The 26,174-nt window shown below is 34.9% G+C and overlaps 1 protein-coding gene and 1 pseudogene across 2 annotated transcripts in view; one reads left to right on the plus strand and one right to left on the minus strand.

Moving 5' to 3' along the window:
* Positions 1-574: 574 nt before the first annotated feature.
* KLHL28 (kelch like family member 28) overlaps positions 575-26,174 on the minus strand; it is a 31,395-nt gene continuing 5,795 nt past the window's right edge. For both annotated transcript variants that reach the window (XM_061159216.1, XM_061159218.1), the window contains 4 exons: positions 11,642-12,540; positions 8,678-9,121; positions 6,389-6,597; positions 575-5,250 (listed from right to left, as the gene is read on the minus strand). In XM_061159216.1, the coding sequence (XP_061015199.1) occupies positions 5,087-5,250; positions 6,389-6,597; positions 8,678-9,121; positions 11,642-12,540 (1,716 nt within the window). In that variant the 3' untranslated portion in view covers positions 575-5,086. The remainder of the gene's footprint in view (positions 5,251-6,388; positions 6,598-8,677; positions 9,122-11,641; positions 12,541-26,174) is intronic.
* Positions 19,027-26,172, plus strand: LOC133068045 (small ribosomal subunit protein eS4, X isoform-like; annotated as a pseudogene).

Consider the following 26,174-nt stretch of genomic DNA (forward strand, 5'->3'; position numbering starts at 1 on the left):
CATCCAGTCTAGAAATCTTAAATCCAATATTTTAATGTCTTCCCAAAATGAGTATTTACATGTATCATCTATAATACTTTAAATACTTCAGTATGTATCTGTTTCTACTTCAACTCTAGGAGTTGCCCTCATTAAGAATGCAGTTGAGGGATGGTTAGCTGGCCTTCTAACCAGGAAACCCATGCTCAAGGCAGATACAAATATATCTCTTTCCCATAATTTGATCTGTATCCAATGTTTTGCTAATTAGTATATTAAATGTCAGGGATATTTACCGGGGAAATTAAAGTTTTAAGATACGTGGAATGTCTAAAGATATTTCCAGACCTTGTATGCAAAGGTTATCAGAATTCATTTGTTAATCCTGCTTTGTTAATCTAAAGAGTCTAAATATGCAGTAGAATTTAGTTTAAGACACGTTTTCATTATAACCTGCTAAGAAGGATGTACAGGAGTAGCTATCCCACATTCAACTCCAATTTTTGTGGCCACTATCTACTGAAAAGAACCTAAGAGCTGAGCATGACAAAGTTAGCTTGGGTTAATTCACAACAATGGACACACACACACAGTCTTGTTTTTCATATTTATTTTAAATATTTCACATTAAATGAAATTTAACCATATAGTCAATACAGAGCATAACCACAATAGTACACACAAAGAACTTTAAAAATAAAAGACAAAAGAATACAACCTTCAACAAGTTAAATGCCACTTTACTATGTAAACAAAAATAAAATAAAACCCTGATGCTAAAAAGATACATATTCAGAGGTAAAATACATATACAAAAACATTTAAACACTAACATAATCCACAACTAGATCACATTCTTTGCAAGAGAGTACAAATATTAGTACTCTACATCTACAAAATTTCATAATCCTGTTAAAATCAAAACCATCTCTGGTTTATGATACAGCACAATTCATAAGGCAAAAATATAGGCATTATCATCCAGTTCTTTAATTTCACTTGTTTTTAAGGCAAACTTGGAACTTTTTGCTTAGTATTTTAAAATAAACGGGACTTACACATGATAATTTGACAAAATTAACAATAAATTATCTCTAGTTAAATATGTATACAATAAAAAGACATATGGATAACAATTTTCCTCTCTGCAGAGATGTAAACTGGATTTTTGACTCCATATTCACACCAGTAAGAAAACTTGTAAACCTATAGTATTCAAAACTTTCTGTATTCCTCATTCTTTTCAAATGTATATCAACACTGAATCAACATACTGTAAGTGAAATCTAATATATATGCAGTCACAAAATAACTGTATCTAATTAAATCATGTCTAACTAAAGTGCTGTTTTACAAAGGAAAAAAAGGTTAAGAAGTAGAACTGGATGTTAACTTGACATGTGACATCTTTGTAAGTTCTTAACTTTCAAACTACAGAGGTTACAGAGGTTATCACAAGTTTATTGAACTTGAAGCAGTATATTTATTGTAGAATCTGATTTTCCTGAAAATGAGCACTTAGGTGACAATACCAGAAATCCAACACCAAAACTGAAAACAAACAGCATTGTATTTACATATTTTTTCCTTCAAAGTCAGCCAGAGCCTTGAAAGCATAATAAATATTTTTAAAATTTTCTATAATTCTGTATTTCTACTAGAAAATATATTATCCAATTTTAGGAAAGCTGGAGTTATATAAATATTAGTTTTTTAAATAATTCTATTTTATGTCATGTCAATAAAACCTAATTGGACACTAGAAGAAACAAATGTTTATACATAAATTGGATCTCTGATCACTTCTCATGATGTTGGAAACAAGGAATTAGATTCACACTACCATAACAGTTATTTGGGTATAAGTCTCCCTCACTATATTTTACTCTTTGAATGAAGACTATATTTGCTTTATATTCCTAGCTCTCATAGCATCTAGTACAGTATCTTGTATGTATAGTAAACCCTCCATATTCGTCAAGTTACCAAAATAATTTTTCAAAACCTAATGCCATTCTATTACTTGATAGTACATCCTATAATGTAATATTCATTCATGTTTAAAACAGTATTAGCAATAACATGTGGAAATTGTGTAACTAAACTATCCTTTGGACTACATTAATCACTTGAGTTCTACTACTATAGTCAACAAATATTAAACGGCTAAAAAATTCCTAACAGATTAAGTCTTATCATAATTACAGAGGGCAACTGTCTTCTAGCTGATTAGATTAATTTCTATTTCCCACTGTACTTTTTTCCAAAATAGTTTAGGCAGTCTTAAATAGCCTTTTCCTTTCCTTGAGTGTACAAAATTATTTCTAAAATCTTCAGTCCTGGGAATTTATATTAAAACATTTTGATCCTTTTTAACATAAGAAATGTGGATTTAAATTCACAATTTGTCAGTAAAGTATTCATGATGAAACTTCTCACAAATGCGAACAAGAAGGCTCTATTATAAGGTTATCAGTTGTCAGATTATAATACCTCTGGTTGTTACGCTCAGTAAAGTTGGTTTACCAAGCCTAACATAAATATTTCTAAATTTGAGGGTTTTTTCTCTTCCTTTTCCAGGTTTTCATAATTGGTTCTCTAGGATATGGCTCGTACTATTGCCCAAGATGTTTCACATTTAGTCTTCACTGAGATGAAATTTAGATTGTTCCAAAACAATGATCAATTTATGCATTGGTCTAATTTACCAAATGATTATATGTTTTATACTAACATGACAGTGGGAATGATATGTGCAGAAAATATTGTGAAAATAAGATGTATAGTATAGATCTGTTTACAATTAAAATAAATTTCTAGTCTTTCAAATTCCCTTATCTTCTGGGGAGAGGGAATTAAAAACATGCAATAAGATGTATTTAACAACTGATTAACATTTTTAGTATTATCAAGAAAAAATTCTTTTGACAGATATAAACAGAAAGAAAACTGAGTTGGGGATTTAAAATTACGTATGTGATGGAATCTATTTTAAATTGCTTTAAACTGCTTCCTTTAAATAAAATCTAGGCCAGTCACAATAGTGCACCTTGTTTCTATTCAACAGATTTATTCAAATCAATTAAAAAGTTATTGCTATATATCATTAAGTTATTCAAACAAGCAACATAGAAAATACTCAGCCTGTCAATTTTATTAGTAGCTCTTGTTGAGTTCTTAATTAGAAAGAGACTAAAATTCACTTGCAAGGTTTTATCATCTGTGCAAATATTTATAAAGCATGAAGCTACCTATATGATTAAAGATGAGTTCACATAATTTCGTAGTATATATTTAAATCTACAACTGGCAGTTTATGGAAGAACAAGGAAAACGGAAAACTGCCTGGCTATAAGTAGTTTTCAAGAAATAACACATATGCTAAAAATGAACCTATGTTTTATAATTATAAATGGCTTCTTAACAATAGTTCAGAACAATATGGCACTTAAGAATATAGTATGAATTTTTTTTTGAGACAAATATATATTAGTTTATAGAGATTATGAGACAGACAGTGGGCAGTCTTAAAAAAGAAAAAGAAAAAAGAAAGAAAAAAATAAGGAAAGGAAAACAAAATTACTACAGTACCAAAAATACAAGTACCAACCCTCTAATGCAAAGTAACGTATTCAAGATTAACAGACATTTACCAAAACATGCAGAACAAAATGAGTTAGCCAGTTCTTTTCAATAAGCTTTCACTTAGTTTATAGCAAACAATTTTACTTTAAAAGATTATTTCTTTAGTCAAAGGAGAACTGAATTAGAACCATTACTCAAGTAAACATCGAGTTCCAGTTTTCCTCAATAACTTTAAATTATTCAGTTACCTACGAAATGTACAAGGTAATGCTTAACGGCCTAGTGCTTTATATTTAATGCATATATTTCTGTTTTTAAGAAGGGCATATAACATCCAGCACAACAAAAAATGGCAAAGTATATCTTTCTTTAAATCACTGTTCAGGAACCATGAAAAGCATAACACAGGCTGCGTGATTAATTTTTGGATGTAAATATTAGTATAATCACCAACATTTTTAACAAGCACAGATGAACCAAGCTAGTAAAAATGAAAAATACTATAAAAACATGTCATGCATATTTCATATTTAACATCCAAAAGAACATTGTCACAGCCTTGTAATAGATCCTACAGTTAGCACCATTTTTATATCTGAACACTTTGAGAAAGCAAATAAAAGTCTTAAAAAACTAAAATTATTATAAGGTTACATGAAAAAACTCAATGTGCACTAAGGGTGGCAACATTTGTCAAATATTTACATCAACACCGGGGAGCCTGCCATACTGCTATAAAAAAAATTGAAACTGATATGTTTAACTCTTTCTATCCATGCTTAGCATAGCATAGATGGGTAACTAAATTCATCCAGCATTAACCTGCCCATATAAAAAAGGCATACACAGTAAATATCTGATTGCTTAAAACAGGACTCCAAATCATGATAGTAAATGCATTTGTCTTGCAAACTTATTATATCCCCAGCCCTAAAGCCATTTAGCAGGAAGAAAATCCAGGTGATTCACTACGGTATGTAACTTACAACCCTTCAAAGTACCTGGAGGCGTGGAGGCGTGGGGGTGGCGGGATGGGAAAGGACGGGGGAAGCAGCCCTTTGTTTAAAATGTGAAGCATCTGAATTTATATCCAACAGACAGTATCAGCACTGTCTAGTCACTCAGTATACTCCAGCATCTAAGCATCTCTCATCATGGTGCACAACAAGGAGAAGGAAGAAAGCTAAAATTTTTTAAAAAGCAGCAAGGTTTTTTCCACATGTACACTTAATGAACATAAAACTATTCTATCCCAATATTAGGGGAAAGAAAAAGTGCACAATCCAGTTGGCAAGATCTTTGTTTTTTTGTGGGTTTTTTTTTTGGATTACTGATTCACTATGTAATCAAGAGCAATCAAAGCTACTTGTCAGTTCAAAGTACCCAACGAAACTCTGAGTCTTCATGCCATTTTAAGTTAAAAAGAAAGCAGTGTAGCTTTGGGGCTTCAGAACATTGGGCATCCTCTCATGCAGCACAAGGTTCAATTCATCACTACACCATTTCCACAAGTCCACACTAGTTAAAGTGCAGTGAGTCCAAAATTGCAGCGACAGTATATCATGCCAGCTGAATCCAGCCACGTATCTGAGATAGGGTCATACTTCTGCACGGTGTTCAGATAGGAAGACCCTGAGTGACCACCAACTACATAAAGGTAGTTATCAACTACTGCAGCACCAACTCCTAGGAAAGGCAGGTAAAAAAAAAACAGGAGGAAAAATACGTTAACCATGAAGCCAACTTCACACTGCAAGTAAATTTGTATTTAAATGTTTTCTTAAAATACATTTCAACAACCTATTATTCATTTTACAAGCAACAGAGCAATATGTGCTTACAGGAAAAAAAAATCCCTTGGTGTATAACACAGCTGAAGTATTCCTTCATCTCTCCTCCCCTATCCTACTCTCCCTCTCCACCATAGTTAAATATTAAGAAGGTAGTTATGTATCTTTCCACATGCTTTCTTCCCAATTTAAATATGTATTTTTAAAAAATCATTGTTTTCAAATATATTGACATTTCAAACATATATTAAACTATATAATTTATGCTTTATAAATTCTACTTTATATACAGTTCTAAAACAACAAGGCTACTCAATTATTTTATATTTTAATTGTTTTTGGGCTTTCTCACTCAATGGTATCACAGAAACTAATTATAGTAGATGACTAGAACAGTGCATCCCATTTTCTCTTTTCAATTTCCTTTGTATGTTTATTTTTCAGGAGTTTTTTAAATCATAAATGCAAGGGATACTCTTAAAGCATTTGCACCAGTAAAATATTCCTCTTAAAATCATGTGATTTGAGTTTGGGTTCAAGGATAATTTCTTCTTTTCCTCAAAGAAGTTATTTGTTTATCTTTATGAAACCTGAAGTCCAATCCTTTCCAGAGCAACTGTATCTCTTGAGGAAGAGAGAACATTTGAAAGTGAACAGGCAGATCACTGATGTACAGTGTAAAAAAAAAAAAACAAACAGAACAATCCAAAGATTGTGTGTGTGTGTGTAACACATAAAACAATGACATTTGTTACATGGACAAAAAGAGCTTCTATAAGATACTTTCTGTTATCGGTATTTCTCAAAATGTATTCTACAAGTTTAAAAAAATAACAATATGTGCATTGGCATATTAAAATCACAGTAAAGAAATCTATATAATTTTGTCTAATCAAGTTGTCTGTCAAGTTCATCATAAAAGGTTTTTTCTGGACAAGTCATTTACTGTTATATCCCAAGAAACTACTATTTTAAGAATATCAGTATAAAAACATATTGTCCTATATACTTAGATATTGGGACATTATTATTACCTGTTCTGGGTTCTTTCATTGGTCTGCACACAGTCCACTGATTTTGATGAGGATCGTATCTTTCAATGCTTGACAAATGCGAAACACCATTATGTCCACCCACCACGAAAATAAAGCCTAGCATGACACCCACACCAAAGTGAATCCTTTTATCTGCCATAGATGCAACCATCTCCCAGGAGTCTTTACTTGGATCATAGCGCTCCACACTGCAAACATTCACAAAAGAAAGAATTAATTCACATATTCTTTGTGTCACTCTTCCTCCTAAAGCAACTAAAACCCACCAGAGTTTTAAAAGTGCAAATGGACATACATAAAACAAGAGCAGTTTGTTCCAAATATTTATATTTTGCTGATTAAATCGCAGGATTAAGGCTTACCTTGTAGACTGGTGCAATAATAACCATATCCTACTCCATTATACTGTATGAACAGTAAGGTGTATGAAGGGCATATAGAGCATTTGAAGTCAGAAAATTTGGATTCAAGTACTAATAATGCATACCCAGAGCTGAATAATCCCTAGCCCTACTACTTTGGATTTGTGTAATCTTAGAGAAGTCATTTCCTCTCATCTGCAAACATGGGGATAATACAACATCAAGGATTCATGTAAGAATAAAGTCCAACGAGTATGCACGTGAAAGGACTTTGAAAATCACATACTGAACACAGATGTTTCCTAAAGATACTAAGGATCTTCCACACAACTAAGGAGAAGGAAAGATGGTGAGGAGGAAAGAGGATTTTTTCTTATAGATGAATTCATGGTGACTTACTGCAGAATAAACACTACAGATTTCCAAACACAAACTGGCTAATCATAATAATCTGAGTCATTCAGGAGAATTCATTCAGGATTCAGATCAAGTCATTCAGGACTGAGATAAAGTGTGTATTCCACAGAATTCTTGGCATTTCCAAACTGGATTAGGAAATTCAAATCAAATCAGAATTTCCAAAAAAGTTTCCCTGGAAAATCCCAGAAGGCCTCCAAGCCTATGCTTTGCCCTGAAGAGGTACAAAGGCAAAGTGGGCTGAGCCTGTTCTGGTTCTAGCCTAACTTCTCAAGAAAGCCTGAAGCATTTGAGAGTCAGTCTGGAGTTCAGAATAGGCACTAGACTGTAGGCTAGACTAAAAGACTAAACTATAACTATTTCTGAAAGTACACCAGGATAAAAAGAGTAAGAGCAAAATCACCAAACAAGAAGTCTAGTGATAAACTTGTAACAAGAACTTAAACTTTTCAACAGCATTATCTCAAAATTAAAGTACTTAATCTTTTATCTTACAAATTTCTGCTAGCAGCTTTTCAAAGAACACAAATGCATGTCTGGGCTCCAAATACTTTTCCTTCAACTAAAGAAGCAACAAAAAGGAGGAAAAATTTTAGTCTGCACAGAAATAAAAATTTATAGATGAAATACTATTGTGTAACTGCTTTCTCAGTCTGTTAACAAACCACCATACACTCTTTCATTAAAATGCTTACAGTAAGTAAAATATGTACCACTATTACAGATAAACACTATTAGATTCCTGGTGAATTTTTAAGCAGAATTAAAAATTTTGTGGGAAAAAAAATATTAGAGATGGTATTTTTAAAACTTCAACTTTCAACAAAGATTCAGAATTATGATTAATTTTCCATATAAACAGTCACTTTATACTTTTTTTCTCATATCTATTTCTCCTTTATTAAAAGAATACTACAAAACACAGAAATTTCACATTTAAACTCTAGCACAGCTCAGATACATAATGATACACGTATGATTATAGAATAAGAATACAGAAAGGCATATTTAAATAAGGTTTAAAGTTTATGATGCAAAAAATAAAGTTTATGATGCATTATAATACCTTAAAAGTGTATAGAAATGACATTTTTCACTTTTTTATTCTATTAAGCAGTGCAGTAACATATAATTCACACACACACACACACACATACTTATACATATACACACTGTCCCCAAATCTAAAGTGATCTAACTTCACCATATTTTCAGACTCATGAATTTTAAAATCCAGTCCATTTATACTGAATGAATGAATGTAAAATTTAATAAGTGGGAATTGATTTTTAGGTAAGTATTAAATCTCCATGTAGATCAATTACAGACATACCCGTAGGTGGAGCAGACTAAGTTTCCCAAATATCTATTAACATTATTTTAAAATTAGAGTTCATTTATATGCACAAATCATTTTAAAATCCAGAAATCATTGTCAATGATACTTTCAAAAATCCGCAAGCATGTGCAACTTGATTAAATTAAATACCTGTTCATGTGGGCAGGACCATACCCTCCAATGGCATATATCATTCCATCCAACACCGCTGCGGCAAAACAACTTCTTGTCGTAGTCATGGGTGCCACAGGTTGCCATTTTCTTACTTTGGGAATATACTTCTCTACAGATTGCAGGTAAGACTGTCCATCATAACCACCTAAAGCATACAGTTCTCCGGCAAGTACCACTACTCCAAGGGTGCTTCGACTCTCATTCATTCTCTCCAGAGAAGTCCAGGTATTTGTATCAGGATTCCAGCATTCTACTGAATTTTCATGTTTTCTGATAGTGATGCCAGGACGCACGTTAGTTTCAATACCACCTATAACATACACTTTTTGGTCTAAAACGCATATTCCAAATTCATAGCGAGGAATGTTTAGGGGTGCCAAACCAATCCAAGAGTCATTCTGAGGAAAGTACATCTCCACACTAAAGAACAAGCAGACAAACATTAAAATTTAAAACATCAAAATGGCCCATAAACAATATCTGGCAAAACAGAAGATACATATGCTCTGATACAGCTATTGCATTCTTGTGTATCTATTCTACGGAACGCCTAGACAGACAGTTTTGCAAAAGGACACAAATAGAAAAATGGTTATAGCAGCACAGCACAATCATCTATCAAAAGGAGAATGAGTAAATGTGATGTGTCCATCCTATGACTAAGCAATTTCATTCCTAGATACACATGCAAGAGAAATGCACACATATATATATGTACAATGATGTTCACAGTAGCATTATTTTTAATAGTCAAAAACCAGAAATAATCCAAATTTTTCATCAGTTATAAAATGGATAAGTAAACTGTGCATATCTTATAAGAAAATAGTATATAGCAATGAAAACGAACGAACTACAACTACATGCAACAGCAAAGAATCTCACACATATAATGTTCAGGGAAACAAGCCAAATTGATTCTGTAATACAGTTTCATTTCCATCAAATTCTAACCTCTAGATTAGAAATGAGGATAGCAGTTACCTTCAGAGAGGACAGGGAGGGACCTTAAGGGTGGCTTCTGAGTGTTGTTCATATTCTTTTCTTGAAATGGTTTGTAATGTTTACTTGGTGATAACTCACTGAGCTGTATGCTTGGGATTTGTGAACTTTTCTATATATGTGGAACATTTCAACTAATTTTTATAGCTTTCATATTTATTGTAGAAAGAAAATGTTACATTATATCCATCTACTATAATATCATATACCAATGAAACTAAATGAACTACTTCGTCATGCAATCTCAATTTTATAAACTTTCTGTTCAATGAGAAAACACATCCTTGAAGAATATACATGGCATTACTGCATTTATATATAAAAATATACAAAACCTAACTATATATTGGGGCACATATGTGGCAAAATTACAACAAAATGCAAAGGAATAATCTATTAAAAATTCAGAATAGTGGTTACTTCTGGGGGAGAGAAGGAGATGGTACCAAGGAGGGGCACAAAGGAACTTTAAAGGTATTGTTAGCCCAACCTCAACAATACCAGTTTTAAACCACAATTAAAATGCACACTGAGGCTTTTTAAAAGATGAAGGACCCACCAATTGACTTTGATTAAAAAGACAACAGTCTCCTCTTATTGGAGGAAACCCATTCTACTAAATGTCTGGAAATACTTTAGAATATTAAATATTAAAGAAATATATTACACATAAACGCTTTCATAAAGCAATCTCAGTTAAGAGAAAAGCAAAGGTAACATCCAGCTATATTTTCAATGTACAAAAATTATCTGTATAACACAGCACTGTTAATCAACTATATCTAATATAAAATAAAAAACAGATTAAAGTTACCAGTGGAAAGCTCTAAATCATGATTACTATGGGTCTAATTCAACCCACCAGCTATTTTTTCTTTTCCTTTTTAAAATTTTTTTTTCACCAGCTACTTTTGTAAATACAGTTTTATTGGAACCCAGCCATTTCATTTGTTTATGTATTGTCTATGGCCACTCTTGCACTACAATGACAGACTTAGGCAGTTACAACAGACCATATGGTCACAAAGTTTGAAATATTTACTATTTGGCTGGCTCTTCACAGAAAAAGTGTGACAACTCCTATTTAAGTTATTAGAAAAGAAAGCACCTTTTTACTACTGTTAAAAAATATTTACATGAAGAAAATAAACTGCATGGAAATTCCAAGACTTGTATTAGTATCCTATTTTTTATTTCCTTAGAGGTGATTCTGATTAATTGCACTCATTCAGACACATTCTTGTCCCAGTCTGCCCTCATCACAGATTCTCAACTCTCTTCTTTAGTATCGTCTGAAATAGTTAGCAATAATAAATCCCCTCTGACCTAGTTTGACTTAAAGATGTAAATGATTTCACAAAGGAAAAAAAGGGCATAAAATGGTAGAAAAGTTCATGAGTAAGTAGGATGGATAAAATTTGGGCACTGGGAGGGAAGAGGGGTTAATCGAGAGTGTTATAGAGAATGGACAACAATCTGATTAAAACAAACAGGCAAGTGCTTTAAGAAGAAGAGAAAAAATCAAAAAGAAGCAAAGAAAATAAACAGGAAAATCAAACTATTTAATTGAGAGTTAATTGAGAGTGTTATAGAGAATGGACAACAATCTGATTAAAACAAACGGGTAAGTGCTTTAAGAAGGAGAGAAGAAATCAAAAAGAAGCAAAGAAAATAAACAGGAAAATCAAACTATTTAAAAAATAGAAAAACCCAGCAAATGTTAAGATTATAAAATCTATTAGTGTGTGTTGTGCTAAGTCGCTTCAGTCGTGTCCGACTATTTGCGATGCTACGGACCACAGCCCGCCAGGCTCCTCTGTCCATGGGATTTTCTAGGCAAGAATATTGGAGTGGGTTGCCATTTCCTTCTCCAGGGGAGCTTCCCGACCCAGGGATCAAACCCCCGTCACATCCATCCTTTAAAAGCCTTCTATTTACCTATCCAAACAGGCAAACAGTCCAGATTTTCCTCCTACTGCACAAAGTACTTTGGGAGCACAGCGAGGTCGTGTCATCAAGACTGTCTGATGAGACAGTCTGTGCTCGGGCATAAAGTGGTACTTCAGAGCTTCATTCAAAAGATGTTTACAAGTGCGATCGTCACGGATAAGATGATTTGCTTCATATAATCTAGTGAGAAACTTAACACTGAGCAATGGTAATCGCACACTGTTAAGTAGCTGAGCTAAGTACTTCTGGCGTTCTTGGACATCATATTTGATCCAAGACTCAAGTGCATAAAAAACAGTCTCTTCGGTAGCTACATTCAAACAGTCATTGGAAACGATTTCATCCAAATCAGCATGAGTGAGCTCAAAAAACTCTTCAGTCTGGCAAACAGCCTCAAAATTCTGGCATATGTATTTAGTGGCTGCCAAATAAAGGTCATGGCAACCATACGTTTCTGCAAAACGAGAAATTCCAATACAATTACCAGGATCAAGCTGGCTTTCAAGAAATGCACAACATTCTTTCAGGACAAGTTTTATCTGCAGTAGGTTTGCTGCTGGAAGGAGAGATTCAACTGTGTCTTGCGAAATAAAAACAGTCCCTGTATAGGCATATTCCACAATGGCCTGGAGAGCAGTCTCATCAATGCACTGAAACTCAACTTCACTGTTCTCTTTTTCAGAGAGGTTTCCAGTGAACATAGCTTTGAAATATGGGCTGATGCTGGCAAGTACCACTTTGTGAGCATGAATTTTAACATCACCTACTCGAAGAATGATGTCACAGAGTTCGTGATGTTGACGAAGAAGATTCAAGCCTTGTAGAAGTTGTTCAGAATGTAAGTGGGTTAAGTTAGCAAGCATGTAGGTCGGGGATGTGTGGTCCATCTACAGAAAAACAAAAGGCACAAACAGCTATTTCAAAATAACCTTACAAATGATTCCTTTTTCAAGTAGCACAAAATAAATGAGATTTGTTGTTTATTTGCATGTTTGTTGGTTTTTAAATACCTTATACTACATACTAGACAGAGGTTTTTAGAGTTATTAATAGAAAGGATGTTAACAATCATTCAACTCCTTTATTATACATATTAGGAAACAGAGGCTCCAAAATCATAAAAGTCTCTTGACATGGACTTTTGAATCAGAACTCTGCCAACTCTTTTGTTTCCCTTCATTAGATTCAAGTCTGAGCTATCCCTGAAACAAAACACAATTGTGAAGTAAAAAAAAACTTCTTAAAGGAAAATTAATTTTCAAACAATGCTTGTAGTTATTTGGCTATTTTTCTCAATAATGATATCAATGTCTGCCAATCTAATCAACAGATACTTTAACTGAAATGCAATTTCATGTTAACTCACATACTTTACCCAAAGATTCAATAATTATTTTGAAAAAGCATGCTGAATTTAACAAAGATACCACTACCGTCAACTGATTCGATGACAACAAAAAATTAATCTGAACACAGTCTGGTATTCTATAAGGGCAATAAGGCTCACTTACTGATCTAGACCATACCTACTCAACTCCTGATAAGTCCGGATCATACCCACTCCATCTACCTGAGACCCTGTGCTTCTGGAAGATGAAAAAGAATAAAAATAAAGAGAAAAGAAAAGATGAGACAGCAAAGATGAAGAAAAAGTGAGAGACAAGAAGAACCGGGGTATGCTGTTCTGGGGTATGCTCTGGCAAAAGACATCCCAACCTAATCCCTGGAAGCTTTGAATGGTACTTTACATGGCAAAAAAAAAAAAAGACTGTGTAGACATGATTGAGGATTTTGAGAGGGTGACATTATCCTTGATTATCCAGGTACAATCACATGTACTTTATAAGAAGGCAGAAGGAGATCTGACACAGACAGAAGAAAAGAAGGTAATCTGACCACACAGGCAGAGATTGGAGAGATGCAGTCACAAACCAATTAACACTGGCAGCCACCAGAGGCTGGAAGAGGTGAGGCACGCATTCTCCCCTGGAACCTCCAGAGGGCGCGCAGCCCTGCCAACACCTTATTTCAGTCCAGCGTTACTAATTTCAGACTTTCGGCCTCTGTGACTGTAAGAGAATAAAGTTCTGTTATTTTAAGCAACTGAGTTTGTGGTAATTTGTTATAGGAGCCATAAGAAATTAAGACACCAATACTTCAGAATGGCTCATAGCAGCCGCTTAGAATAGATGAAAGGAACATAAGGCATCTACACAATAAGAACTGTTTCTTTCCTATCTCATTCACTCTTCATACACAAGTTTCAGGGATAATAATATTTTTTTAAAAAGCAGAAGATCAGTTCCTATTTTAAAAGTATTATCAAATAAATTACAAAATTCTGAACATTAGTAAATAATATGAATGTTGGTAGGCAGGGGAGAATCTAACACTTCATTCCTGGGGCATTTTAAAGTGAAAATATTCAAATATTGAAACTTTGATCTTCACTAAGAATGTCATCATTTCACATTTGTTTCATCTGAATTTTACATATGCTAAAATTTTTTGTTAACATGACACTATAACTGATATCACCAACCTCCACTTCTGACCTCTCCAAATAATCCTATATACATCTAAGAGAATAATTCTCAATCAGGGTACAGATGAGTCTCAAGAAATTTGTTGGTTTTCCAGCAGGTACTTTATTCCAGAACAGAATATTTTAAGAAAACAGCAACCAGAAGGCATATGTTTAGATCTGGATCTGTTCTTTTTACTTACTATAGTATTGACCTCTTAAACTTATTTAACTTCTTTTTTAAGCCTTCATTTAATAGAAAAAAACTAGTTAATTATCTAGACTAAAAAGAAAAAAATGAACAACAGGAAAGGTGAGTAGACATAGAAAATAAGCAATAGGATTAAGAAAGTGGTCCTGGCTACTTCACATCATCAACTTTACCTTACCTTCAATTCCCTTATCAAAGTGAGATCATAATATTAATAATGCATGAACGTGTGCTAAAGTCACTTCAATTGTGTCCGACTCTTTGAGACCCTATGGACTGTAGCCCACCAGGCTCCTCTGTCCATGGGATTCTCAAGAATACTGAGTGGGTTGCCATGCTCTTCTCCAGGAGGTCTTCCTGACCCAGAGATTGAACCCACATCTCGTAAGTCTCCTGGCAAAGGCATGCAGGTTTCTTTACCACTAGCACAACCTGGGAAGCCCAATGTTAATAATACCTGAACTATATGTACCTCACAAGGTTTTTGAGGATCAAATTAGATAATGCACATGAAAACACAACAGACTGTAAGAATGAGGAGTACAGGACACTCTGCTGAGGCAACAGAAACGTAACAGTATCCGTGAAGAACAGGGCCCTTGGAAATACAAGATAATGAGTTTTAGTCCCAACTGGGTCATATACTATTATACGGAATTGGCACATTTCTTAACCCAAGTATTAATTCTTTCATCCATAAAACAAGAATACACCCATATTTCTCAGAAGGTTACATGAAAATGGTTTTATAAAGTTTAAAGTTCCACAAAACCTGAAGTGCTATGAATACAGCACTTGTCTCATTCTCTTCTCATGATCCTTACTTTCACTAGTTCCATTCTTTCCATAATGACCTTTCACTCCAATAAAGCTCATATAATTACAACAGCTCTATATAAATATTTTCTTACCATTTGCCAGATTTTGTCTATAAACTTTCTCCTCTCCCATCTTCTATCCAATTCAAATTTTCAAAAGGCTAAGTCAAAATTAATTTCATCTGAAAGTCTATAAACATTTAGGTACATCAATTCCTTTACATGCAATTAATTAAAAATGGTGTTTTGTGAAACATATCCCTTTCTACTCTCATTTGTCTGATTTAACAAGGAGATGTTATTCAGAATGAAAAGTGAGCAACAAACAGGAAACTGAATGATACAGAAAATAAGAGAAGGGTATGAAAAAGGACACCTGGTTAATACAATGAGACAAGAAAGGGAAATAAAAGGCATATTGATTGGAAAGAAAGAAACAAAACTGTCTTTGTTGACAGATGACATGATTGTCTATGCAGAAAATCCAAAACAAAACGAAACAAAAAACCCTCAAACACTGGAACTAGTAAGCAAGTATAGCAAGTTTGCAAGATATAAGGTTAATATACAAAAGTCAATTACTTTTCTACAAAGCATCAATGAACAAGTAAAATTTGAAATTTAAAACATATTATCATTTATATTAACACCTAAAATTTGAAATACTTATATATAAATCTAACAAAATATGTAGAAGATCTATATGAGAAAAAGTATAAAATTCTAATAAAAGAAATCAAAGAACTAAATAAATGGAGAGATAGTCCATGTTCATGGATAAGACTCTCAACATTATCAAATGTCAATTCTTCCTGACTTGCACTACAGATTCAATGTAATCCCAATCAAAATTCTAGCAAGTTACTTTGTGGATGTTGCAAACTGATTCTAAAATTTTCACAGAGAGACAAAATACCCAGAATAGACACCTCAATATTGAAAAAGAAGAATAAAGTCAAATGACTGATACTACCCAATTTCAAGCACTATTATAAAGCTATAGTAATCAAGACAGCATGGCACCGGTGAAAGTGCAGACAGACCAAAGGAACAGAACAGAGAGTCTAGAAATAGACCCACATTAATACAGTTGACTGATCTTTAACAAAGCAAGAAAGGCAATACAATGGAGATCTTTTCAACAAATGGTGGTGGAATGGTTATCCACAAATTAAAAAATGAAATTACACACAGACCTTACTTACATCCTTCAGAAAAATTAACTCAAAATGGATCACAGACCTAAATGTAAAATGCAAAACTATAAAACACTTAGAAGATAACACAAGAGTAAATTCTAGATGACCTTGGGTATGGCTATGATTATTTTTAGATATGACACCAAGGTACAATCCATACAAGAAAGAATGGTAAGATGGACATCCCTATTAAAAACAAAACAAACACACATACATTCACTTACACACAAAAAAACCCACAAAAACTTCTACTTTGGTAAAATTATTGTCAAGAGCATAAGAAGTCAAGCCACACACTGGGAGAAAATATCTGTAGAGAAAAACCACAACTGATAAAGAACTATTATTCAATTAAACAAAGAACTTTAAAAATTAAACAATAAGAAAATTAACAACCTGATTAAGAAATGGATTAAAGACCTTAACAGACACCTCACCAGAAAAGATACAGATAGTAAGTAAGAAGATGAAAAGATGTCATGGGTCATCAGGAAATTGCATTTTAAGACAACAGTGAAATACTACCACACACCTATTCAGTTCAGTTCAGTCGCTCAGTCGTGTTCGACTCTTTGCGACTCCATGAATCACAGCATGCCATGCCTCCCTGTCCATCACCAACTCCTGGAGTCCACCCAAACTCATGTCCATCGAGTCGGTGATGGCATCCATCCATCTCATCCTCTGTCATCTCCTTCTCCTCCTGCCCCCAATCCCTCCCAGCATCAGGGTCTTTTCCAATGAGTCAACTCTTCACATGAGGTTAGAATGGTTAAAATCCAGAACACTGAGAACACCAAATGTGAGGAACAATATGGGGCAAAAGGAACTTTCATTCACGGCTAGGGGGAATCCAAAATTGTACAGCAACCCAGGAAGACACTTTGATAGCTTCTTATAAAACTAAACATACTCTTACCATACAATCCTGCATTCGCCTTCCTCGGTATTTACCCAAATGAACTGAAAATTTATGTCCACACAAAAACTTGCATATGAATGTTTATAGCAACTTTATTTTGAAGTGCCAACACTTAGAAGCAACCAAGGTGTCCTTCAGTAGGTGAATGGATAACTATTAAACTATGTTATACCAAGACCGTAGAATATTATTTATTCAGTGCTAAAAGAAATGGGCTGTCGAGCTCCGAAAAGACATAGAGAAAATGTCTTCTCAAGTAAAAGAAGCCAACCTGACAATGCTGTATACTGCAAGATTCCAATTATATGATATTCAGGAAAAGGTAAAACTATAAAGACAATAAAAATATCAATGGTTGCTAGGGGTTTTGGGGGGGGGAGGGTGAATAGGCAAAGCACTCAGGACCTTTAGGGCACTGAAATTACTCTATATAACACTATAATGGTAGATATGTATCATTATACACCCGTCCCAACCCATAGACTATACAACACTGAGAGTGAACCCTAAGGTAAATTATGGACTTTGGGGGGTAATGTGTTAATATAAGTTCATCTATTGAAACAAATGCACTATTAAAGTGGGGGACGTGGATAATGGGGGAAGGTATGCACGTGCTAGTGAAGGGTATAAATGGGAAACCCTCTGTATGTTCCTTAATTTTGCTCTGAACCTAAAACTGTTCTAAAAAATAAAATCATTTAAAAAGTAAATTAAGCAAGAAAAAAAAGAGATCTAGCTACTTTATAAGATCATATCTCTCCCAGACCAAACAATTATGTCCTATGATATTTAAAAGAACCTCTGAATGAGACCCCTGAATCACTGCCAGTGCCACAGGACTAAAGACTATTTTAAAAAATAAGACAGTAATTTCTACTAATATCCTGGAAAGGATAATGTTAATATAGGTAACACTATAAAACAAATTATTAAAGATTTGATTTGTGAATACTGAGAAGATGATGTAGGGATCTCTAAGACTAGGATGGATGAGCTAACAAGAAGATACGTCACAGATGAATCTTGGGTGTTTTTTTTTTAATGTATTTAGAAGACTTGCAGATCAGAAAAATACATGACCTTTAACTACATGTTTGTAATGAATTTTATAATGCTTTCACAATTTTGAGAACAAACCAGAAGTATAATAAGCTAGTTCAGTGGGCTAAATTAGCATGTGGTTGCATAACCACCCTACAGTATACTACTTAATGGAACGAGCTCTACCTCGAGGGAGGTTTCTGCTGGTATGGTGTAAGGCCAAGATGAAGATACTGGGGGCAAGCCCTTCAGCTTTGCAGATGATACAAAGCTGCAGAGGACAACAAATCCATCAGCCAGTAAAACATGGATCCAAAAAGACCTGACATCTAACAAGAAGAAATTTAAGAGGGATAAATTTTAAGATTCTATAGTGGATTCCCGAACAACTTTATAAGTATAGAATAAGAGAAAAAAGACTCACCTGTTGGATGTGCTTAAAAGGTTTAGGGAATTTTAATTTTAGCACATTTTAGCACACTAATCTTATGGAGGTTTAATGTGCATTGATAGAACTATAATACATAGAACTAGAGAGGAGACGTTCCACTTGGCTCTGCAAATGTCAGACCATATCTGGAATACAGATTTGGAGTACCATCCTTTAAAAGGGATCTAAGCAAAGTAAAACATCTGATGAAGAGAACTTCAAGACATGTATTACGGGTATGGAGTCCTCTAAAAAAAAAAAAGGAAATCTAAGAGCTGTGTGAAAAATCAACGGTTGAAAGTTACTCAATAACAATAATATAGAATTGTTCTGAGGATTAAATGTGTTTATACATATGAAGGGCTTAGAATAGTGTCTATCATTTAGTAAGCTTGTGATAAATATTATCTTATTTCTTATTAAGCTATTACTAGTGAATTTTTTTTTTTTTTTTTACATTGTCTGCTTAAGAGTTACTCTGCTTTTTACATTCTACCATCTCTTACTATTGGGTAAGAAATCTACTTTATACCACTGACATCTTGGACTACATGAAGTGTTAAAGAATTGTTGATTCTCACAAAACCACAATGAGGTACCATTACACGCCAGTCAGGATGGCTGCTATCCAAAAGTCTACAAGCAATAAATGCTGGAGAGGGTGTGGAGAAGAGGGAACCCTCTTACACTGTTGGTGGGAATGCAAACTAGTACAGCCGCTATGGAGAACAGTGTGGAGATTTCTTAAAAAACTGGAAATAGAACTGCCATATGACCCAGCAATACCACTTCTGGGCATACACACTGAGGAAACCAGATCTGAAAGAGACACGTGCACCCCAATGTTCATCGCAGCACTGTTTATAATAGCCAGGACATGGAAGCAACCTAGATGCCCATCAGCAGATGAATGGATAAGGAAGCTGTGGTACATATACACCATGGAATATTACTCAGCCATTAAAAAGAATTCATTTGAATCAGTCCTAATGAGATGGATGAAACTGGAGCCCATTATACAGAGTGAAGTAAGCCAGAAAGATAAAGAACATTACAGCATACTAACATATATATATGGAATTTAGAAAGATGGTAATGATAACCCTATATGCAAAAGAGAAAAAGAGACACAGAAATACAGAACAGACTTTTGGACTCTGTGGGAGAAGGCAAGGGTGGAATGTTTCGAGAGAACAGCATCGAAACATGTATATTATCTATAGTGAAACAGATCACCAGCCCAGGTGGGATGCATGAGACAAGTGCTCGGGCCTGGTGCACTGGGAAGACCCAGAGGGATTGGGTAGAGAGGGAGGTGGGAGGGGGGATCGGGATGGGGAATACATGTAAATCCATGGCTGATTCATGTCAATGTATGACAAGACCCACTGCGGTATTGTAAAGTGATTAGCCTCCAACTAATAAAAATAAATGAAAAAAAAAAAAAGAATTGTTGATTCTCAAAATAAGTTGATGAGTTATTGGTTAGATCCATTTTTAATGTAGGAAGAAATCATACAGTAATAATCAAAAATTAAACTAATTTTTGTGTACCCAATTGAAGACTGGCAAATTACCATTAACATGATATGAAAGTATAACATAATACTGGTTTGTAAATAAACACATATATGTACACATGCAAAACACAAAAACATATACATGTGTATAAATATGACACATATACAGATATGCAGGACGGTATGATTTTAAGAAACTGGGCTCTGGAAATCAGGCTCCTAGGGTTACAATACTGTCTGTGCTATTTCATAGCAATGTGACCTTAGGAAAGTGATCTTTAAGTCCCAGTTTCCTCACCTATAAAGCACACACAAAATGGTAGCCATTAAGTACCCGACGCAGAGAAGGCAACGGCACCCCACTCCAGTCCTCTTGCCTGGAAAATCCCATGGATGGAGGAGCCTGGTGGGCTGTGGTCCATGGGGTCGCTAAGAGTTGGACACAACTGAGCGACTTCACTTTCACTTTTCACTTTCCTGCATTGGAGAAGGAAATGGCAACCCACTCCAGTGTTCTTGCCTGGAGAATCCCAGGGACGGGGGAGCCTGGTGGGCTGCCGTCTATGGGGTCGCACAGAGTCGGACACGACTGAAGTGACTTAGCAGCAGCAGCAGCAAGTACCCGATGACTGTTACATACGACTTATAATTATCTTCCTTAGGAATATTCAGTTTTTGCCAGCTAAACCCATGTGACTCCCTTCCATGCTCACCAAAAAACGAAGCTGACTTACTGTCAAATGAACAAATACAAACAGGTCAAGGCCAAAGTCTGACTGATCTGACCAGAAAATATACAGTAAGCCATTTTTATATTTAGACAGTTTATTACTCACAGACAGTAAAAGACTAAGCTCCCTGGATTCCTGCCCCACACATCAAAAAGAAAAATGCATACAAAGGGGGCTGGGCGGATGCAGCATTTTTGCATCCCACAGCTCTACTTTGTGAAAGGGGACACGAAAGTCCCACACCTCATCACACTTGTGTGTGTTATAGTTGCTTAGTTGTGTCTGACTCTGCAGCCCTACGGACTGTAGCCCACCAGGCCTCTCTGTCCATGGAATTCTCCAGGCAAGAACACTGGAGTGGGTTGCCATTTCCTTCTCCAGAGGGTCTTCCCAACCCAGGAGTTGAACCCAAGTCTCCTGCATTGCAGGAAGATTCTTTACTGTCTGAGCCACCAGTGAAATCCCATCACTCTAGGAAGGTAAAGAGAAACAGCTTCATGGCAGACTTCCAGGGGAGACAGAGAGGCAGGTGGCAGGTGGGAGATAGCCTTGTAGCAGTTCCTTAACGCCTTACTCTCGTGTTCCAAGAGGATCATAAAAGTGTTCCAAGACTCACAAGCTTCAGTCCCACAGTCCAAGCTTTTGCCTATGTGGATATATGCAAGGTCACCAGAATACCATGTTGAAGCAGTTCCCCTATACTTATACCCTTTATAGTATTTCTCCTTTTTTTCTCTCCAAAATAATAATAAAAAAAAAAAAGTTTTAAAAACCACTCAAAGGAAGGATACTGGTAAAGGTGACTTTGTAAAAGAACACCCATACACATTTCTATCATTGGACTGGATACAAATGACATGATGTCCACTCCCTTGAAGAACTACTGAGAATAAAGTTTAAGAGATTATACTCTTAGAACCATAATGATTTGAACTATGAACTTTAAAAGAACAAATAAATATAGGGAACTTAAAGTGAATTACATTGAAGATTTGTCATAACACATAATTTTTAACACTTTAGACTTGACTTCTGTCGCTCAAGAAATTTGACTTTAGAGAAGTTCACAGAACTTTAAAAAGAGGAAGCTTTAAAACAATGGTTCCCAAAATATGATCCTTGCACCAGCAGCATCAGTATCACCTAGGATCTGCTAAAATGCAAATTCTTGAGTCCAAGCACACACCTAACCTCAGGATTCAGAAACTACAGAGAGGAAGGAGCAGCAATTTGTGTTTTAAGAATGTGTTAGCATTCTTATGCACATTAATGTTTTAAAATCAGTTAAAATACTTCCAACACAAGTGTAACTACTTAAAAATTATTGCAAATTATAACTGTACCTCCTTCAAAACTATGTATTACAACTGTGACTATACTTGGTTCTTATTTACCCATAAATGGCTAAAAATAGCTCACAGAAGCAAGAATTCTTAAACTTCAAAACCTGACCTTTGCCAGCTTTAACACAGTTTCATTTATCTTATCAACAACCTTGTGCATAATGAAAGGTAAGTACCACGGAAAACAGAAAAGAACAGTGAGTCAAAGTGTGAATTTCAGGGCCAGAGAGGTGAGTGGGTTCAAGTCAACATTTGACTACTTAGCAGCTGTAGACTTCAGGCAAATTACTTACTCTAAACTTGAACATTCTCATTTGTAAAATCTGTTGTGGATTAAATAGAATGCTTGGTTTGGAGAAAGAAATCAGTGGAGAAGAAAAGAAAATACAAAAATGGATAATTCAACATAGGAAAATTTAGCTTATGATAAAGCCAGCATTTCAAAATCAGTGAGGAAAAGTGTGACTTTTAAATAAACATGTTGAGATAACAGAATAGCCTCAAGAAAAAAAGATGAAATTAGATCCCTTCCACATATCTATGCCAAGATAAATTCCTAATGGATCAGAGGTATAAATGGAAAAAATGAAAATATACATGTATTTGAATAAAATGGAGCAAATTTCTCTATAACTTGAGATTGAAGAACAGTTTCCTAACTATGGTACAAGTGAAAAGACAGGTCAGATTAATTACATTAAAAAACTTTGGATAGTTAAAAAGCCCATAAGCAAAGAAAAAAATGTGGATAAGATTGAGAAAAATCTTTATAATATATATAAAGATGCAACATCAATAAACAAAACATTCCTAAAATACTCTAGCGCTATAGAAAAAATAGTCTAAAGAAATGAACAGAAGGTTAAAAAATATATGGTTCTTAAGTATATGAAAAACTGTTCAACTTCATTTGTAGTCAAATGAATTAAAACTATATGGAGGCCTCTTTTTCTGCCCAGCACAGCCACGGCTAGAGGTCCCAAGAAGCACCTGGAGCCCGTAGCAGCTCCAAAGCACTGGATGCTGGATAAACTGACTGGTGTGTTTGCCCCTCATCCATCTACTGGTCCCCACAAGCTGAGGGAACGCCTCCCCCTAATCATTTCCCTAAGGAACAGACTTAAGTATGCCCTAACCAGAGATGAAGTAAAGAAGATTTGCAGCAGCGTTTCATTTAGATCGATGGCAAAGTTGCACCAATATAACCTACCCTGCTGATTTTATGGATGTCATCAGCATTATTAGACTGGAGAGAATTTTTGTTTGATCTATCACATGAAGGGTCATTTTGCTCTTCATCATATTATACCTGAGGAGGCCAAGCGTAAGTTGTGTAAAGTGAGAAAGATCTTTGTGGGAACAAAAGGAATCCTTCATCTGGTGACCCATGATGCCCCCACCATCCTTTACCCTGATCCCCTCATCAAAGTGAAGGACAGCATTCAAATTGCCTTGGAGATGGACAAGATTACTGGTTTCATCAAATTTGACACTAGTAACCTGTGCATGGTGACTGGAGGTGCTAACCTGAAAAGAACAGGTGTGATTACCAACCGGAAGAGACATTCAGGTTCTTTAGATGTAGTTCATGTGAAAGATGCCAACAGCAACAACTTTGCCACTTGGCTCTCAAACATTTTCATTATTGGCAAAGGCAACAAACCATGGATCTCTCTTCCCCATGGAAAGGGTATTTGCTTTACCATTGCTGAGGAGAGAGACAAAAGACTGACAGCCAAACAGAGCATGGATAAAATGATCTCCATGTGACGTGATTGGAAAAGTCTTTGTACTTAATTAAAGAAAATACCACACACACACACACACAAACTATATGGAGTTATTAAAAACAATGCTTTCCTGACAATATACTTTTGGTGAGGCTATGAGAAACAGGCACATTCATCCATCCCTTGGGGATGCTGAATGATAGAGGCCTCTGGAAATAGACCTGGAAAATTTAGCAAAATTACATTTGCATTTACTCATTAATCCAACAATTCTACTTCTAAGAAATTATCAAAAAATACACTGGTAAAAAATATAAAAAGACAAATGCATAAGGTTAATAATTACAGGTCTATTTGTAAAAGCAAAAGAATAATACCTTATGCTTTTTAGTTTTGTATTTGAGAGACTAAGAGGCAACAAACCAAGAATTTTAAGCTCTAATGCCCACCAACAAAAGGGTGGTTGAAAGAAACCTATGGCACATCCACACAATAGAATACTACGCAGCTGTGAATGGGAAGGAGGAAACTGTGTATACTACTCTGCAGGGTCTTCCTGATCCAAGCATGAAAGAGAAATATGTGTACAGTAGGCCACTATTTATTTAAGAAAGGGGGGGGGTTACAAATATATTTACCCACCTATTTTTTTTTTAAGGAAATATAACGTGGTATATTTTTTAAAAGGTTACCTAACAGAAGAGGGAGAGAACAGAGTGGAGGGGATAGAGATAAAGCTACACATCTTTGAACATATCCCATTTTTATAGATGTGACTGTGGAATTAAGGTGGTATTTTACATAACTATAAAGCAAAATTAAACCTTAAAAACAAAAATTTGAAAATAAAAGGAAACAAAGGAACCCAACGTAAAGTTAGCAGCCTAACCATACCATACCAAATAACTTTAAAACAGTAATTTGATGGGCCACCCCTAGAGAGGTATGCCTTAAAAAATCTTATCCTACTTCACATAGTTGGTGAAGATGTTATCTGCATTCTGAAATGGTTACTGTGCACTGCCATGGTGCATTATCTGACATTTCTAACTCTATCATCCCTGGTCATCATTTGTGATCTGGGATTTTTAGTAAAGGAGAAAAGAGAGAAAGACATAAGGCTGAGATGTTAAACATAAACCCTGCAGTCTGATTTTTTTTAAATATTTCATTTATTTGGCTGCTCTGAGTCTTAGTTATGGCATACTGGATCTTTATTGCATCATGTGGGATCTAGTTCCCTTACCAGGGATTGAACCCAAGCTGCCTGCATTGGGAGCATGGAGTCTTAGCCACTGGACCACCAGGGAAGTCCCTGTAGTCTGATTTTGAAGTAAAAATAACAGAATAAATATATATATATATATATATAAACAATATTATACACACTAACTATATAAATTATGCATATAACATAAAATATATATGATACAAATGTATAAAATGTATAATTAAGGGGGAAAAAATCATATTTTTGAGCTCTGACAACTGAAAAGGGCTAGAAATTATGACCAATCCAGTAGCAAAGAGCACTCCTAGCACCAGATGCGGTCCCTAAATATCGTTTCCCTCTAAGGAAATTGAATTCCTTGGGCAAACAGCTGATTCTAGACCTAGGACAGAAAACGTCAAGATAAATTTGGAATCATTACATACTAGATAGCAATAAAGCTATCAATGATGACTAAGGTCATAAAAAACTTTGGACCACTGTAGTAACTGCAACTGATTAAAACATAGCAGACAAGCTTAAACCCATGAGTTCATAATAATAATATAATTATTATAATTTTAAAAATTTGATCACCACTAGAAGAAGTTAATGAATCAACTCATTATTTGAAACCAAGCAAATAAAGGGAAAGAATCAAGAATTTATGATACCTTTCCTACATCTCAAATCCTAAAAGATGATGCTGTGAAGGTGCTGCACTCAATATGCCAGCAAATTTGGAAAACTCAACAGTGGCCACAGGATTGGAAAAGGTCAGTTTTCATTCCAATCCCAAAGAAAGGCAATGTCAAAGAATGTTCAAACTACCGCACAAT

The sequence above is a fragment of the Dama dama genome, chromosome 13 (genome assembly GCF_033118175.1).
Source record: "Dama dama isolate Ldn47 chromosome 13, ASM3311817v1, whole genome shotgun sequence".
In the NCBI taxonomy this organism is placed as follows: Eukaryota; Metazoa; Chordata; class Mammalia; order Artiodactyla; family Cervidae; genus Dama; species Dama dama.